General features: G+C 44.4%; 1 protein-coding gene and 1 long non-coding RNA gene across 3 annotated transcripts; one reads left to right on the forward strand and one right to left on the reverse strand.

The window, feature by feature from the left end:
• The first annotated feature begins 3,071 nt into the window (after positions 1-3,071).
• mymk (myomaker, myoblast fusion factor) lies at positions 3,072-6,717 on the forward strand. Its single transcript, XM_041862725.1, has 6 exons — positions 3,072-3,485; positions 4,037-4,151; positions 4,419-4,567; positions 4,778-4,894; positions 5,059-5,199; positions 5,519-6,717. Exons 1-6 carry the CDS (start codon positions 3,351-3,353, stop codon positions 5,987-5,989), a joined length of 1,128 nt encoding a protein of 375 aa, XP_041718659.1. The 5' UTR covers positions 3,072-3,350; the 3' UTR covers positions 5,990-6,717.
• Positions 6,718-11,241: 4,524 nt separating this feature from the next.
• On the reverse strand, positions 11,242-17,917 carry LOC121551258. Of its 2 annotated transcripts, none has more exons than XR_006661981.1 (3): positions 17,499-17,917; positions 12,539-12,807; positions 11,242-11,968 (listed from the first exon to the last, which is right to left on the reverse strand). It is a non-coding gene; the product is annotated as an uncharacterized LOC121551258 (long non-coding RNA). The 2 variants fall into 2 exon arrangements; XR_006661982.1 differs by having other exon boundaries at positions 11,242-12,157.
• Between the last annotated feature and the right edge of the window lie 64 nt (positions 17,918-17,981).

Genomic DNA, 17,981 nt, shown 5'->3' on the forward strand with positions numbered 1-17,981 from the left:
GTGCCCTGGAAATATTTTCTCCATGGGGAGTAGAGCACAATGCACTCGCAATAACAGTTTATACACAAAACTATTCTATACTCATATGTATATCTACCTTCCTTTCCAAATATACAGTGCATTCGGAAAGTTTTCAGACCGCTTGACTTTTTCCACATTTTGTTGCGTTACAGCCTTATTCAAAAATAGATCAAATGAAAAAAATCCTCATAAATCTACACACAATACCCCATATTTATAAAGCAAAAACAGGGTTTTATAAATGTTTGCAAATGTAATAAAAAACAGAAATACCTTATTTACATAAGTATTCAGAATCTTTGCTATGAGACTCGAAATTGAGCTCAGGTGCATCCTGTTTCCATTGATCATCCTTGAGATGTTTCTACAACTTGATTGGAGTCCACCTGTGGTCAATTCAATTGATTGGACCGATTTGGAAAGGCACACACCTGTCTATATAAGGTCCCACAGTTGACAGTGCATGTCAGAGGAAAAACCAAGCCATGAGGTCGAAGGAATTGTCCATAGAGCTCCGAGACAGGGTTGTGTTGAGGCACAGATCTGGGGAAGGGTACCAAAAAATGTCTGCAGCATTGAAGGTCCCCAAGAACACAGTGGCCTCCATCATTCTTAAATGGAAGAAGTTTGGAACCACTAAGACTCTTTCTAGAGCTGGCCGCCCGGCCAAACTGAGCAATCGGGGGAGAAGGGCCTTAGTCAGGGAGGTGACCAAGAACCCAATGGTCACTCTGACAGAGCTCCAGAGTTCCTCTGTGGAGATGGGAGAACCTTCCAGAAGGACAACCATCTCTGCAGCACTCCACCAATCAGGCCTTTATGGTAGAGTGGCCAGACGGACGCTACTCCTCAGTAAAAGGCACATGACAGCCCGCTTGGTATTTGCCAAAAGGCACCTAAAGGACACTCAGACCATGAGAAATAAGAATCTCTGATCTGATGAAACCAAGCTTGAACTCTTTGGCCTGAATGCCAAGCTTCATGTCTGGAGGAAACCTGGCACCATCACTACTGTGAAGCATGGTGGTGGCAGCATCATGCTGTGGGGATATTTATCAGCAGCAGGGACTGGCAGACTAGTCAGGATCGAGGCAAAGATGAACGGCGCAAAGTACAGAGAGATCCTTGATGAAAACCTGCTCCAGTGCTCAGGACCTCAGACTGAGGTGAAGGTTCACCTTCCAACAGGACAATGACCCTAAGCACACAGCCAAGACAACGCAGGAGTGGCTTCAGGACAAGTCTCTGAATGTCCTCTCAGACTGAGGCGAAGGTTCACCTTCCAACAGGACAATGACCCTAAGCACACAGCCAAGACAACGCAGGAGTGGCTTCAGGAAAAGTCACTGAATGTCCTTGATTGGCCCAGCCAGAGCCCGGACTTGAACCCGATCGAACATCTCTGGAGAGACCTGAAAATAGCTGTTCAGCGACGCTCCCCATCCAACCTGACAGAGCTTGAGAGGATCTGCAGAGAAGAATAGGAGAAACTCCCCAAATACAGGTGTGCCAAGCTTGTAGCGTCATACCCAAGAAGACTCGAGGCTGTAATCGCTGCCAAAGGTGCTTCAACAAAGTACTGAGTAAAGGGTCTGAATACTAATGTAATTGTGATATTTCAGTTTTTAATTTTTTATAAATTTGCAAACATTTCTAAAAACCTGTTTTTGCTTTGTCATTATGAGGTATTGTGTGTAAATTGATGAGGGGAAAAAACGATTTAAACCATTTTAGAATAAGGCTGTAACGTAACAAAATGTGGAAAAAGTCAAGGGGTCTGAATACTTTCTGAATGCACTGTACTTTGGATACATTCCCACAGCTTTAAAACAAATATATTTTTTGTAATTGTGCGCTCACAGAGATGATTAACTAAAACATCTACTTTTCAATTATTTGTAAAAGAACTAGAGGGCAGAGGGCAGAACTATTTATGAGCGAATCAAAAGGAAGCCCAGTGTTTTCTCAGATGCTTACAGGAAGTCCCTGGCTTCCACATTCCCACACTACCGTCCATGCCCATGTTTAGACAGGGACAGAGCAGGGGCATGGGCCTGCTGGGGTGAAAGTAACAATGATACACTTTCATTTTGTTAACTATCCCCCTGCTCTCACATTGCACTCTCAACAGACTCAGCCCACGAACTTCAACCTCAGAATCGTGGGGGCCAGCCCACCCCATTCCAGGGGCCATTCCAAATCCCAAAGGCTGTACAATGGGCTGGTATGGAGAGGACACTGACAGAGTGCAGGGTCCAGCTCGTAGGGGTCCCCAAGCCAAGCCTGAGAGTGCCGTTCTGACCATGTCCTGAATGCTCATGTTACGGAGTCCCTCCAGGAATCTGAGGCGTGGGGTGTGTTCCCAACTACACTGCACCCTTTGTGTTCCCCCTCAGCCCCACAGGGCAGGTGCAACAGCTGAGCAGGGAGGAGAGGAGGAGAGAAGGAAAGGAGGAGTGAAGGAGAGGAGAGGGCAACTGCTGCACCACCAGCTAATCTAAGGGCTTAAAGGGCTCCCTCTCTACCACTCTCTCCTAATTGAATTAGATCCATGCACGTTTTATACTTGCTACTTCACGATTGGCTCTGGAAAAACATTGATTCAATGTACAATACATACTCGTAAAAGTACTTTATGAGTGCTGCCTGGGATGGACTGGTATTGCATTGTCACAACACCATTGGCAAATTCAGACGAGCAGTGTTTCTCTGTATGGGAGACCAACAGATCCACTGCTAAAAAGTTAACTTGTCTAGTGACTGACACAAGAGATGGAGGTTCTCAATAACAATCATACAACCACAACAAAACCCATGACAGTGCTTTGAATATAATTTATGCTTCACCATTGACCTGAAATACGACACTTCACAAATATGCCACAATGTCATGGCATGCGATCACTCTCCCCTCCCAGCCGTGCCTGCTAGACCTGGTATGCAGACAGCTGTCCTACGATGACAGTGCACATACATGACTCACTGTGGCCTTGCCTCACTGGGGGAAATTTAAACTTTAAAGAGCTCAAACAGGACAGCTGTGTGTGAGAGTGTGTGTGGTGTGTTGTACATTTCCCTGTCCACTTACCAGCTCTCTTATTTCTCTGGGAGAGGACTAAGAGACTAAGGTACTCAAAGGACATCTTCCCATCCAGCGCTGCCAGAGCAGTACTACTGTAGACAGCCTGTATCAATATCAATTCAGCTGAGGTGTGATTATTGCTGGTTGAAAACTTGGATCAGATCAAACTATCTATCAAGAGCAGTACTAGATCATCTGCACCAGATACCCAACACCCAGTGAGTTGGTGTTGCTGTAGTTAGCCACCATGGGAGCCTACATTGCCAAGATGCTACTGCCCACCGTTAGTAGCCTGGTGTTCCTGCCTGCAGCCAGTGTGGCCACCAAGAGAGGCTTCCACATGGAGGCCATGGTCTACTTCTTCACCATGTTCTTCACCACGGTAAGAACCATGGCAAGACACTGAGATGTTGACGATGTGCATTACTATATTACGGAGACTGTCTGTGTATTACTGACACTGCTTGTGAGTGGGGCTGTGTGTGTGTACTGTACTTGTGAGTGATTGTGTAGACAACTTCAAAGAAGCTATGATTAGTACTGTAATACTGAAGAAAATGCATTGTACAGTCCAGTGGGGGCTGCTGAGGGGAGGATGGCTCATAATAATAGCTGGAACGGAGTAAATGGAATGGCGTTTGATGTATTTGATACCATTCGACAATTCCACTTCAGCCATTACCACGAGCCCGTCCTCCCCAATTAAGGTGCCACCAACCTCCTGTGGTACAGTCCCTTGTACAGTCATTTCAGTCATTTCTTAGGGGTACATATGATTACAGCCTAAAGTGTGGGTCTATTTTTACTTTGTGTCTCTATCACTGCTAACCTACCAGACAGTATTTGTTGTCCTATCAGAACTGAAATGAACAGAAATGAAGTTACTGTGTAATACTGTTGTACTTTAAACTTATGGGATCTGTTTAACCCTAGATTTACCATGCTTGTGATGGGCCAGGCCTCTCCATCATATGTTTCATGAAGTATGAGATCCTGGAGTACTTCAGCGTGTACGGAACAGCCATCTCTATCTGGGTCACACTGATAGGTGAGTGTAAACAGCACACTGTTGTATCGTGACACTTTAATGGCTTACCGTCAGAGTGTGTTAAGTGGCCTAAAACTATGTTCAGAGAGCAAGTGAGTTCTGTATTCAGTACCACTGAACAGTTGTTTGGAAGCATGTGCTGTGTGTCTCTCACGCTCTCCTGTACACACACACACACACACATGCACATTTAATCTCTCTCTTACACACACATGAACACTTGTATGCATGCACGCACACACTCATTCACATGCTCTCTCTCTCTAGCTTTAGGGGATTTTGATGAGCCAAAGCGTTCTACTCTGACCATGTTTGGGGTTTTGACCTGTGCTGTGAGGATCTACCAGGACCGCTGGGGCTATGGGATCTACTCTGGACCAATAGGATCAGCAGTATTCATAATCACTGTCAAATGGGTGTGATGACAACTTACAATATGGCTATGACAAACACTGATAACCATACACCCTAATATGGTCATGTTTACAGTAATCTGATAAGATATCTCATAATCTCATCAATGTGAAATGTATACTTAGTTGAGGTATTGCCTAGCAACATTGTATTGATTATCTCTTCAACTAAACCTATTTTGTTCTAAACACATCCTGTGTATCATATTTCAGTTACAGAAAATGAAAGAGATAAAGGGCCTCTACCCCGAGAAGAGCGTATACACCCAACAGGTGGGACCAGGATGCTGCTTCGGTGCCCTGGCTCTGATGCTCCGCTTCTACTTTGAGGTCTCATAACAACTCAATCTCCCTCCTTACCCTTACCATTCACAGTGAAGGCAATACTAAATGGTCAAATTCTAAATCCTTGTTGAGATCTGTGTTTCGCTTGCACAAGTGGAAACATCAGAAAGTCTCATTTTTTTAATGATTGATTTCAATTTGTTTCGCAGGAGTGGGACTATGCCTATGTCCACAGTTTCTACCACCTGTCTATGGCTGTGTCCTTCGTGTTGCTGCTACCAAAGAAGAACCGCTATGCAGGGACAGACAGCAACCCTGCCAAGCTTAGCTGCTACACCCTCCTCTGCTGTGTATGTCACCCTTTATATCTCAACAATGCACAGGGTTTCAGTGCTATAAACAGATTGCATAAAGTACAGAACAAGTTCATTTCAGCTTGTTCAATGAAAAGTTGGATTCTGCCTATAACTTAGATTATCATTCACAGCGCTGCCATGTATTTTACAGTTGAACAAACATACTTGCTGAATTGCTAGTCAGAGAGAATGTGCTGTAAGCTCCTATAGTCACCTTTGATTCTAAACTCAGCACTGAAAAATATTAGTTGTCTCTCCAACACATCTCCTTACCAAGGTTTCTCTAACTTTTCTCACTGTCATGTACTATCAGACACCATTTCCTGCTTCTACGAAGGAGAAGGACAAGAAGAAGACCCCGTCTCGAACCATTTGGACCATTCCCACTGAACGGCCTTGGACACGGGCCTGCAGCTCACCAACTCTCCCTCTGTACAACCCACCTAGTACACCTGTTAAGAAAGCACTGGACATCAACACTACACCTGTTAAGAAAGCACTGGACATCACTACACCTGTTAAGAAAGCACTGGACATCACTACACCTGTTAAGAAAGCACTGGACATCACTACACCTGTTAAGGAAGGATGGGAGATCATCAATACTACACCTGTTAAGAAAGCACTGGACATCAACACTAAAACTGTTAAGAGAGCACTGGACTTCAGCAGCACTAAACCAGTTCAGAAGGGACTGGACATCAGACTAGATATTAGCAGTACTAAACCTGTTCACAAAGGACTGGACATCAGCAAGCTCAAAGAACAGAATGGGTGGAAGTGACCCCACAAGACAGATAAACTTTTATGAGTCAGTTGGTCTTGGTGATGTCCAGAGAGAAAGCAAATAGAGAACGATGTCATACAATACAGGGTTACAGGAACACAGACATCATCCACAAAGGTCAAGCCCTGTGCTGTGCCCTCAAGGACAAAGAGTATGGTTGTCTCTTCTGCCTGTAAAGAAAACAGGAGAGCAGCCCTTTACTTCAAAACATGGGGAGAGTGACAGGGAGAAGGGTTCCTGAGGCAAGCCTGTAAAACTGACTGGAAAATTTGTGAGTAGCACAAAGCGGCAGACATTTTTTCTCTCCAAGATGAATAAATTGTCCTTCAAATGTTTCTCAGGAGGGACCTTTCGTCTGCTGCTCTCTCTCTCTGAGAAAGGAACTATGCAGTTAAATTCGGTTATGAAAATTACAAGATTGTAAAAGCACATTTTACTCGCTTTATATATCCCCTAGGTGCCAAACATGTCATCTGGTGCATCAGACTTTTGAGTGCAGCAGAATCCGGTCCAGACACAAGGCTGTAAACCAACTGCAGTGCTTTAGAATGTTTCGAATGAGGCGGCAGGTATTTATTCCAGTATATTGAGTGACCAAGCAACTTTGACTTTGTTTCCTTACATTTCAGCCTCACTCTCTCTAACTGTTTTGATGATGAACTTTACTTTATATAATACGTATTTATTGAAATGGGAAGGGTTTTATTTAACCATGATGGTTTCACTATGATGTATGTAAATCTTTTTAAAATAAATATTTGAAAATAAAATGTTTCATTTGATCTGATTCTGCAACCTTGCTTTAGGTATGGAATTGAGCAGACACGTGAAAATAACTTTCTGTATAGGAGACATTTTATTTTGCACAAGAACAGCTCTTTCACCATTGATACACACCCTGACTGGCACATACTTAATTCAAGCAGCACTAATCCACTTAAAGCCCTTCTCATCATAAAACTGCAAAATTCTACATTTCCCTTCAGGAGGACATAGCGGCGTGCGTTAGCTGCACGTCACCTGTTCCGAACACTACCCAAAGATTACAAACGTGTTCTGCATGTCTTAGACAAAACAGTCTCCAGCCAAACGTGAATGAAACTACTCCAGTCCACCAATACTTTTTTGACTGGGGGCAAAGCCACCAGCTCCTGTGCCCAGAGAAAGGTGTTTTTGTCTGAGGTAGAACCTGGCAGCCACTGGGCTCTCCTGGCTGCATTTCCCATTCCTGACAGGACGGTAACCTTAAACTTTTATTGCGTGGGGGTGAAACACTTTTCAGCTCCTTTATGACCACTGTCTGTCCCAGACCACTTTGTTCAGGGGCTGCAGCCCACACACACTGTCTGAGGGAGCAGAACCAAGCCCCATCCCCACCTAGACACCGCATTGTGAGGCGGCGGTCGACCACGCTCTCCAAATGGAGCGACAACGTCAACACCCCATCTGATGATTAACATCAGTCTGGGCATGGGCTCCGTGGTCGTCTGCACAAACATTGGACAGACACCATTGAGAAGATTTGGGTGGTACCGGGCATACTGTGTGAACATGTACTTTTTAATCTACTTTCTCTGCTATTCCACACTCTGCATGTGACTATGCCACTGCTCTCAATGACGGCTTATACATGCAAGGGGGAGCTTGAGTAGAATTGGTACTGTACGTTCATTCTAATCACAAATGAATCCAAATGAAGTATTGTATGTTCAGTAATTGAAACAACTGCTGGTGTGGATGGAGTGCATGTGATCAGATGCTGCTGGGGTGTTTTCTACAGGGTTGAGTGTCACAATCTCCTTATCAGCTGTTATTATAGCTGCTGTCAGAGCAGGGAGGGGGCAGCTGCTTCTCTCTCAAAACAACCCCCTCTCTTCTCCAGTCTCCACCATGTACAGTATGCTACAATCCCCAACATCAAATCTTTTAAACTCTAGATACATTTAGAGTGTGTATTCAATCTATACACTTGTCTATAATCTTGATACATATGTTTATTAATTTGGTGGGAGTAAAACCTCATTTTCAGGCAAATTTACATAGCTAAATAATCTGTTAAAAATAAAGATTTACTGTACTGTTGAAAAAATGGTCCATTTTGCAATTTAACTAAATTCTCAAGCGTAGAGAATCTACACATTAGAGCTACAGTTTCTCTATCATTTATATCTGTCACATCATTGAACTGCCTTCATCTAACTGGCCAACATTTTCCTTTTTGTCATACGTCCTTCACATGTCTCCATATGCCTGTCAATCATAGTTATGGACATAAAAATTACAAAACAATCCCATAAGAAAATCCTTGTGCCCTGACAATCTAGACTAATGGATAAATTACTTTAAATCCAAACAGGTGAGGTGGAACTAAGGAAAACTGTGCCTCTACTGACACCTGTTGGATTTGAGAACAATATGGTGCCATGACAACCTCAAGCTACAGTACTATGGCCAGACTCCACCATGTCACCCTAAGAGTAGTAAACACCATAGTGTTGCTGCTTATGTGGAATTCACTCCAAACCCCCCAAACTTCCTCCAGTGGTACAGCCTGTCCTTAGAGACCAGTGCAGACTACTCCTGTTCCACTGTGCGGATGGGGGCCAGACAGGGCCCGTCACACTGCAGAGGCTGTCGCCGTTCAAGGGCCAATAGCACTGCTCTCTTCACCTGACACAGCCAACACAGGAAGTGCACCTCTGCTCAGTATGAGAGACTCTTTCAATGCTCTCAACGGGTGGAGGACCCAACTAAAACAAATACTGATCAATGGTGAAGCATGAGTTGAGTGTTTTATGTGATTTTGTGAATAAGAGTTATGGAAAGAGAGTTTGAACTGAAGGGCTTTATTGAGTGACCTCACTAGATGAGGGTAGATGAGTTTGTCTGCTGGTTGATCCTGACAATCTGCTGGTACACGTACTGCGGTGCCACACAGGCTTTAAGCGGCTCCGCCCCCTGGTCAGACTGGTCCTCTGAGGATTGGCTGTAAGACTGGCTGTCTGCGTCATGTGACAGGGTCATCTTGTCAAGCCCACTGCACATTCTGGGGAAACAGTTAGGGAAAATCTGAAATTAGCATCAACCACAGTTAGTTTGTACACTTTGGGACTGGTGTACACACCCATATTTAGGCTATATAAGGAAGGACAACAAAGCACTTCCAATTGAGACTCTCCATGGAACAAGCTTTTTTTTTGTCCAGGAGAAGTGTTCATCTGGATCTGTGCAACCGCCCTTTTGACCATTTTCAGACCTGAGTTAAATAAATATGTAAAAAAACATTAAAAGTACTTGAGGTGTGCTTGATTTAGCTTTGATTCTGTACTTTGGGGGCTATTCCATTCTATTGTACCTGGAAAACTAAACCAAGCGAAGATTAAGTACTTATATATCTTTCTGATTCAGGTTTGACCAGTTTTAGCCATGGCAGGGAGGGGTTGTAGACAAACAGTGTTAGCCTAACCGAACCTTAGCACGGAAAATGCCGTCTCACTGGACAGCACATCTGACACCGAGCAGCCTGGGAACAGACTCAGCAGCAGAGCGGCCACGTAAGCACACAAAATGGCTACACGGACTATCTGAGTTGACCCTTGTATATTATTATTTATTTTTTTGCACACTCAAAGGGCCCTACACACTTACACACACTAATACTCCAACACACATACAAACAAACACACACACACATAATATGCACACACATTTACAGTGCATTCGGAAAGTATTCAGACCCCTTGACTTTTTCCAAATTGTGTTACGTTACAGCCTTATTCTAAAATTAATTAAATTGTATTTTTTCCTCCTCAATCTACACACAATACCCCATAATGACAAAGCAAAAATAGGGTAAGAATTTTTTGCTAATTTATAAAGAATGGAAAAACTGAAATATCACATTTACATTAGTATTCAGACCCTTTACTCTGTACTTTGTTGAAGAACCTTTGGCAGCAATTACAGCCATGAGTCTTCTTGGGTATGACGCTACAAGCTTGGCACACCTGTATTTGGGGAGTTTCTCCCATTCTTCTCTGCAGATCCTCTCAAGCTCTGTCAGGTTGTATGAGGAGAGTTGCTGCACAGCTATTTTCAGGTCTCTCCAGAGATGTTTGAGTCCGGGCTCTGGCTGGGCCACTCAAGGACATTCAGAGACTTGACCCGAAGCCACTCCTGCGTTGGCTTGGCTGTGTGCTTAGGGTCATTGTACTGTTGGAAGGTGAACCTTCGCCCCAGTCTGAGGTCCTGAGCGCTCTGGAGCAGGTTTTCATCAAGTATCTCTGTGTACTTTGCTCCGTTCATCTTTGCCTCGATCCTGACTAGTCTCCCAGTCCCTGCCGCTGAAAAACATCCCCACAGCATGATGCTGTCACCACCATGCTTCACCGTAGGGATTGTGCCAGGTTTCCTCCAGACATGACACTTGGCATTCAGGCCAAAGTGTTCAATCTTGGTTTCATCAGACCAGAGAATCTTGTTAGTTAGTTGCCTATCTTAGTTGCCTTTTGGCAAATTCCAAGCAGGCTGGAATGTGCCTTTTACCGAGGAGTGGCTTCCATCTGGCCACTCTACCATAAAGGCCTGATTGGTGGAGTGCTGCAGAGATGGTTGTCCTTCTGGAAGGTCCTTCCATCTCCACAGAGGAACTCTGGAGCTCTGTCAGAGTGACCATCGGGTTCTTGGTCACCTCCCTGACCAAGGCCCTTCTCCCCCGATTGCTCAGTTTGGCCAGGCGGCCAGCTCTAGGAAGAGTCTTGGTGGTTCCAAACTTCTTCCATTTAAGAATGATGGAGGCCACTGTGTTCTTGGGGACCTTCATGAAGGCAGACATTTTTTGGTACACTTCCCCAGATCTGTGCCTCGACACAATCCTGCACTGTCAACTGTGGGACCTTATATAGACAGGTGTGTGCCTTTCCAAATCATGTCCAATCAATTGAATTGACCACAGGTGGACTCCAAACAAGTTGTAGAAACATCTCAAGGATGACCAATGAAACAGGATGCACCTTAGCTCCATTTCGAGTCTCATAGCAAAGGGTCTGAATACTTATGTAAATAAGGTATTTCTGTTCTTGTTTTTTTAATAATTGTGCAAACATTTCTAATAACCAGTTTTCGCTTTGTCATTATGGGGTATTGTGTGTAGATTGATGAGGATTATTATTATTTTTAATCCATTTTAGAAGAAGGCTGTAACGTAACAAAATGTGGAAAAAGTCAAGAGGTCTGAATACTTTCCGAATGCACTTCACATACAGTATCTACCTCTATCGATCCAGTATCCCTGCATATATATGGTACTGGAACTGACCCTGTAAATAGTATGCTGACTTATTTTATTGTGTTCTTCTTATTTCTATATCTCGTGTGGTTTTGCTCTAGCTTGTTATTTTTAGTATTACATTGTTATTGATTACTGCATTGTTGGGGTTAGAGCTGGCAGGAAAGGCATGTCACTGTACTTGTGCATGTGACATTAAAACTTGAAACCTGAAAAACACATGCAGACAGAGGGACAGATTTACTACAGCAGTCAGTTCTGCACCAAGTGGGAGTTCCGCACCACTTTATGAAACATGTATTACATAAAATGAAATGTGCGTTAAAAGAAAGAATAACCTGTTCATATACTTATAAAAAAAACACTTATTTTTTTCCCCCCAATCTGCATAGGAAGCAAGTGGTGAGAGCTTAGTACTTGCATAACTAGGGTCCTTAGTCCACATTAGGCCCTAGCCATAACAGCTCAGTATTATGGACAGAGTGGATGAGACATACAGTACAGGCATTGAGGGTCTTGCCTGATCATTAGTGGGGTCCAGGACAAGGGTACTGATAGCATCCTGCTTGGCCCCCTCCACGTTAGGCACTTTACGGTGGGGCTTTGGCCCGGTTCTCATAGTCCTGGCTGACTCAAGGGTTGTACTTGATGGCTTCAGACAACTTCTCAGAGCTGCCTCCTGGTACTTCCTGCGGTGAAGACAATACAGTGTTATGGATGACAGACTGAGACTCACCAGTCCTGATAGCAGTGTGTGCCCAGGGTGTTGTGGATGACAGCAAGGCGGATCCAGATGGCCTGGTCATCAGGAGTCATCTCCTCCGCCTGTTGGTAGTCAGCCAGGGCAAACTCCCACTCTTCCTGCTTGAAGAAACAGTCTGCACAAACCACAACCACCTCTGTAAATATCAGAGGTGATATCTACTGTCTACTCAGATGCACTCCTTTCTGAAATGGGATATAATGGCTATATGTACTGACTTTATGCATTGATGTATTCAAGGTCTGTGAGGTGATATGAAATCAACTCTCCAGTCACTTTAAACACATCCTCTCTTGATCTCAGAGACTCCGGCCCACCGTCTATATTCACACACTATTGCTATTTCACAGGGCCAGACTTCAATTGCACCTTTTTCAAGAGGGAGCCCACAACCTCTCTCACCTCATTTTACCTCAGCCAAACTCACCTCCTTCGCCTCCACTTCCTCCCACCCCCTCAAACATAACTCCCTTCCCGTCCTCTCCTTTCCCCTCACCTCCTCAGTTAATGTAAAGGCCGCTTTCCTCCTTCTGCTCCTGGATAGCCTTGCTGAGCAACATGGAGGAGCTACAGGAAAAGCACTGCACGGCAAAGTCGTTATAGGTGAGCACCAGCTGGGCCTGGGCCTCCTCCTGCACACCCAGGTCTTCCTGGGTGTCTCTGCTCGGCTCCGCACCCTGGAGTCAAGCCTCACTCAGCTCCACAGCCAGGACCAGGTCCTCAATGACAGAAGTGAAGTCTTTCAGCCTGCGGTACAGAATACCCCTATGGTGCAAAATACTACATATTAGTGGATAATAGACAGTATGGAGCAAATCACAACAACATAATGTACTGTATGTAACCTCATTCTTTTACCGTGGTCCTCTGTAGCTCAGCTGGTAGAGCACGGCGCTTGTAACGCCAAGGTAGTGGGTTCGATCCCCGGGACCACCCATACACAAAAAAAATCAAAAATAATAATAAAATAAATGTATGCACGCATGACTGTAAGTCGCTTTGGATAAAAGCGTCTGCTAAATGGCATATTATTATATTATACTGTAGATTGGTAGAGGAGAATCGGTCTGATAACATGTGTCAACATTATCTAGCTTCTAACAAGAACATGTACTGAGTGTACAAAACATTATGACCACCTGCTCTTTCCATGACATAGACTGACCAGGTGAAAGCTATGATCCCTTATTGATGTCACTTGTTAAATCCACTTCAATCAGTGCAGATGAAGGGGAGGAGACAGGTTAAAGAAGGATTGTTAAGCCTTGAGACAATGGATTGTGTATGTGTGCCATTCAGAGGTTGAATGGGAAAGACAAAATATTTAAATGCCTTTGAACAGGGGTATGGTAGTTGGTGGCTTTTCACTCAAGAATGGTCCACCACCCAAAGGACTTCCAGCCAACTTGGCACAACTGTGGGAAGCATTGGAGTCAACATGGGCCAGCGTCCATGTGGAACGCTTTCGACACCTTGTTGTCCATGCACTGACGAATTGAGGCTGTTCTGAGGGCAAAAAAGGGGGGGGGGGTTGCAACTCAAAAATATGATTGTATTCTTCATGTTTTGTGCACTCAGTGTATATCTCTTCATTGGTAGAGGAGAATGGTCTGGTAAAATGGGATCAACCAGGCATGTATCAGCTAAACCACAGGCCTAATCAACACCCTTGCTTGCTGTATCAGAACCTAGACATGTACAGATAAATACATCAACAGATGTCACAAAGTGGTTATACAGAAACCCAGCCTAAAACCCCAAACAGCAAGCAATGCAGATGTAAAGGCACAGTGGCTAGGAAAAACTCTAGAAAGGCAGGCACCTAGGAAGAAATCTAGAGAGGAACCAGGCTCTAAGGGGTGGCCAGTCCTCTTCTGGCTGTGCCGGGGTGGAGATTATAAGAGTACATGGCTATTAAGGCCAGATCGTTCTTCAGTCTCATGGCAATGCTCCAGGGCCGTGTTGACCTTGGACAGGGCCTCTGTGAGCTTCCCTGCCAGGGCCCTGCTGACAGCCTGCTGTCTGGCCCTCTTACTGGCCTCCTCTAGCCCAGCAGTGCACCTGCCTCTAGGCACGACGGACTGAGGGCCAAGGCTGACCTCAGATCATGGTAGCACTGTGTTACCTGTATGGAAAAAAGGGCTGGTAATTGCCAAGGACCTTACGATACGATATTATCACGATACTTAGTGCCAATAAGATATGTATTGCGATTCTCAAGATTCTTATTGTATTGCGATTCCATACTGCAATTTTATTGCGATTTGATATTCCAAACATATTGCTCACTATATGTCTGCTGCAGAGAGACAAGAGAGAGCATGAGAAAACAAGTTGATCAGTCAGGGAAATAAAAGTGCTGAAAACATGTTGGCTCACTATTTAAAAAGAAGATGGAGAACAAGCTATAGGATGAAAAATACTTGGGTTTTGGCAGAGGTACAGCTGACTAGCGCTAGCTAACTCTACCTACAGTAGCAATTTTTGCGAGTCAAATATCTATATAATATCATCCAAAAATAACATTGCGATATGTAACTGTATCGATTTTTCCCCCCATGTCAGAACAGACAAAAGTGGAAATGACAAACAAGTGTTGAGCTAGTACATAAGCCATTTGTCCCAAAGGTTACAGTTCATGTGGTCCTCTGTAGCTCAGCTGGTAGAGCACGGCGCTTGTAACGCCAAGGTAGTGGGTTCGATCCCCGGGACCACCCATACACAAAAATGTATGCACGCGTGACTGTAAGTCGCTTTGGATAAAAGCGTCTGCTAAATGGCATATTATTATTTATTATTCATAAGGTTAGTGGTTGAAATTGTATTTGGTGCTAGAAATAGTCACACCTGCGTTCTTTATAGCATGGTTCTGTCAGATATTGCCAAGCGTTAACACCGAGGTAACGGAGTGTGAGAGTGTACTGCTGACCTGGTTGAGCTGTTTGTGGAGATGTGCTCTGAGCGTGAACAGATCTGAGGTCTGAGAGTCTATCTCTAGCCAGTTACTAACCAGCCTCAGACAGTGAGTATAGCGGCCCAGGGCCGTCAGACATGCCAGGCTACAACAGCAACAAAGGGAGACACTTCAGTGGTTCACGCTCATGAAATATTTTTTTTTAAATCTTAGGTGAATACCACCATCTGCTGGCTGTGCAAGGAGTGTCTGTCTGTAGAGATGGCTGAGATCAAAGGATCTCACATGCCCTCCTTAGGCAGATAACATTTGGATAAAACCAAAGAAAGTGTTTGTAAATAGTGGAAACATAAACAACTCTACTCATTTTCATGCACATACAGTGAGGAAAAATATTATTTGATCCCCTGCTGATTTTGTACGTTTGCCCACTGACAAAGACATGATCAGTCTATAATTTTAATGGTAGGTTTATTTGAACAGTGAGAGACAAAATAACAACAAAAATAACCTGAAAAACACATGTCAAAAATGTTATGAGTGGCGCAGTGGTCTAAGGCACTGCATCGCAGTGCTAACTGTGCCACTAGAGATCCTGGTTCGAATCCAGGCTCTGTCGTAGCCGGCCGCGACCGGGAGACTCATGGGCGGCGCACAATTGGCCCAGCGTCGTCCAGGGTAGGGGAGGGAATGGCCGGCAGGGATGTAGCTCAGTTGATAGAGCATGGCGTTTGCAACGCCAGGGTTGTGGGTTTGATTCCCACGGGGGGCCAGTAAAAAAATAAAATAATGTATTCACAAACTGTAAGTCGCTCTGGATAAGAGCGTCTGCTAAATGACGTAAATGTAATGTAAATGTTATAAATTGATTTGCATTTTAATGAGGGAAATAAGTATTTGACCCCTCTGCAAAACATGACTTAGTACTTGGTGGCAAAACCCCTTGTCAGACGTTTCTTGTAGTTGGCCACCAGGTTTGCACACACTCCTCTTTGCAGATCTTCTCCAAGTCATTAAGGTTTCGAGCCTGACGTTTGGCAACTCAAACCTTCAGCTCCCTCCACAGATTTTCTATGGGATTAAGGTCTGGAGACTGGCTAGGCCACTCCAGGACCTTAATGTGCTTCTTCTTGAGCCACTCCTTGTTGCCTTGGCCGTGTGTTTTGGGTCATTGTCATGCTGGAATACCCATCCATGACCCATTTTCAACGCCCTGGCTGAGTGAAGGAGGTTCTCACCCAAGATTTGACGGTACATGGCCCCGTCCATCGTCCCTTTGATGCGGTGAAGTTGTCCTCTCCCCTTAGCAGAAAAACACCCCCAAAGCATAATGTTTCCACCTCCATGTTTGACGGTGGGGATGCTGTTCTTGGGATCATAGGCAGCATTCCTCCTCCTCCAAACACGGCGAGTTGAGTTGATGCCAAAGAGCTCAATTTTGGTCTAATCTGACCACAACACTTTCACCCAGTTCTCCTCTGAATCATTCAGATGTTCATTGGCAAACTTCAGACGACTGTATATGTGCTTTCTTGAGCAGGGGGACCTTGCGGGCGCTGCAGGATTTCAGTCCTTCACGGCGTAGTGTGTTACCAATTGTTTTCTTGGTGACTATGGTCCCAGCTGCCTTGAGATCATTGACAGGATCCTCCCGTGTAGTTCTGGGCTGATTCCTCACCGTTCTCATGATCATTGCAACTCCACGAGGTGAGCTCTTGCATGGAGCCCCATGCCGAGGGAGATTGACAGTTATTTTGTGTTACTTCCATTTGCGTATAAATCGCACCAACTGTTGTCACCTTCTCACCAAGCTGCTTGGCGATGGTCTTGTAACCCTTGTGTAGGTCTACAATCTTGTCCCTGACATCCTTGGAGAGCTCTTTGGTCTTGGCCATGGTGGAGAGTTTGGAATCTGATTGATTGATTGCTTCTGTGGACAGCTGTCTTTTATACAGGTAACAAGCTGAGATTAGGAGCACTCCCTTTAAGAGCCAGAAATCTTTCTGATAGAGAGGGGGTCAAATACTTATTTCCCTATTTAAAATGCAAATCAATTTATAACATTTTTGACATGCTTTTTTCTGGATTTTGTTGTTGTTATTCTGTCTCTCACTGTTCAAATAAACCTACCATTAAAATTATAGACTGATCATTTATTTGTCAGTGGGCAAAATCAGCAGGGGATCAAATACTTTTTTCCCTCACTGTAGAGCTTGGTCTGGAAGTCAGAACACATGACAACTTCAGACTATTCTTTCAGACAAATCAGACTATATTTCAGTCAAACAATCAATCTCACTCCCATCTGTTCTACTTCCAACAGCAGCTAATGTAGATATTCAATTTATGTGGTTCTGTTTCGGTTGAATATTGATGCCTTTGGCGAAGCAAGTCACAGGCTTTGGAAATTGAGACTGCCATTGGCATTGCCTCTTCTCCATAGTTGCAAACTCAACTCATCTTCAGAGATCATATTGTGATCAAAGTAGCTAATACACATTCATGTCAAAGCTGAATCAACCTGTTGACATGTCAAACTCACTGTTCAATGGCTTTGTTTGTTATAACGTGAATGTGTTCAGGCCGGTCCCCTCTCCTTCCAGGTGATAGTAAGATGCTGCTGGACCCGGCAGATGGCCCGTTCAAGACGCGCCTCCACGAGCACTTCCTCCGACAAGGCAGTGGTGAACAAACCCCTATTGTCTTCGACCTGTTGGTCCAGCTTCAGAGCAGGAACCGCTGTTGCCATGCTGCAGCTAACCTTAGCTAGCAAATTGTTGGCATTAATTTAGCTAGCTAATGTAGCTAACGTTAGGGGATAGCAACAATGTCTACTTTATCGTTGTAACAGCAACGTTGGACAAAAGTATTTGCATATGAATGGCAACTGGCTAGCTAGCTACTTAGCTATATTACCTAGCTAGTGCGAATAGTTTCAGCAGTTGTTTTTCTCTCTTTGCTTTCAGCGTTGATAGCGCCATGTAACCAAGGGAACAAACCGATACATTTACATTTACATCATTTA

Source organism: Coregonus clupeaformis, chromosome 18, assembly GCF_020615455.1.
Source record: "Coregonus clupeaformis isolate EN_2021a chromosome 18, ASM2061545v1, whole genome shotgun sequence".
Classification (NCBI taxonomy): domain Eukaryota; kingdom Metazoa; phylum Chordata; class Actinopteri; order Salmoniformes; family Salmonidae; genus Coregonus; species Coregonus clupeaformis.

Excerpts from the sequence above, each read along its gene's own strand:
- mymk (XM_041862725.1), top strand. The coding sequence starts at position 3,351 with ATGGGAGCCTACATTGCCAAGATGCTACTGCCCACCGTTAGTAGCCTG. Across the intron at positions 4,895-5,058 it reads TGCTCCGCTTCTACTTTGAG|GAGTGGGACTATGCCTATGT; the intron begins GTCTCATAACAA and ends TTTGTTTCGCAG. Across the intron at positions 5,200-5,518 it reads GCTACACCCTCCTCTGCTGT|ACACCATTTCCTGCTTCTAC; the intron begins GTATGTCACCCT and ends ATGTACTATCAG.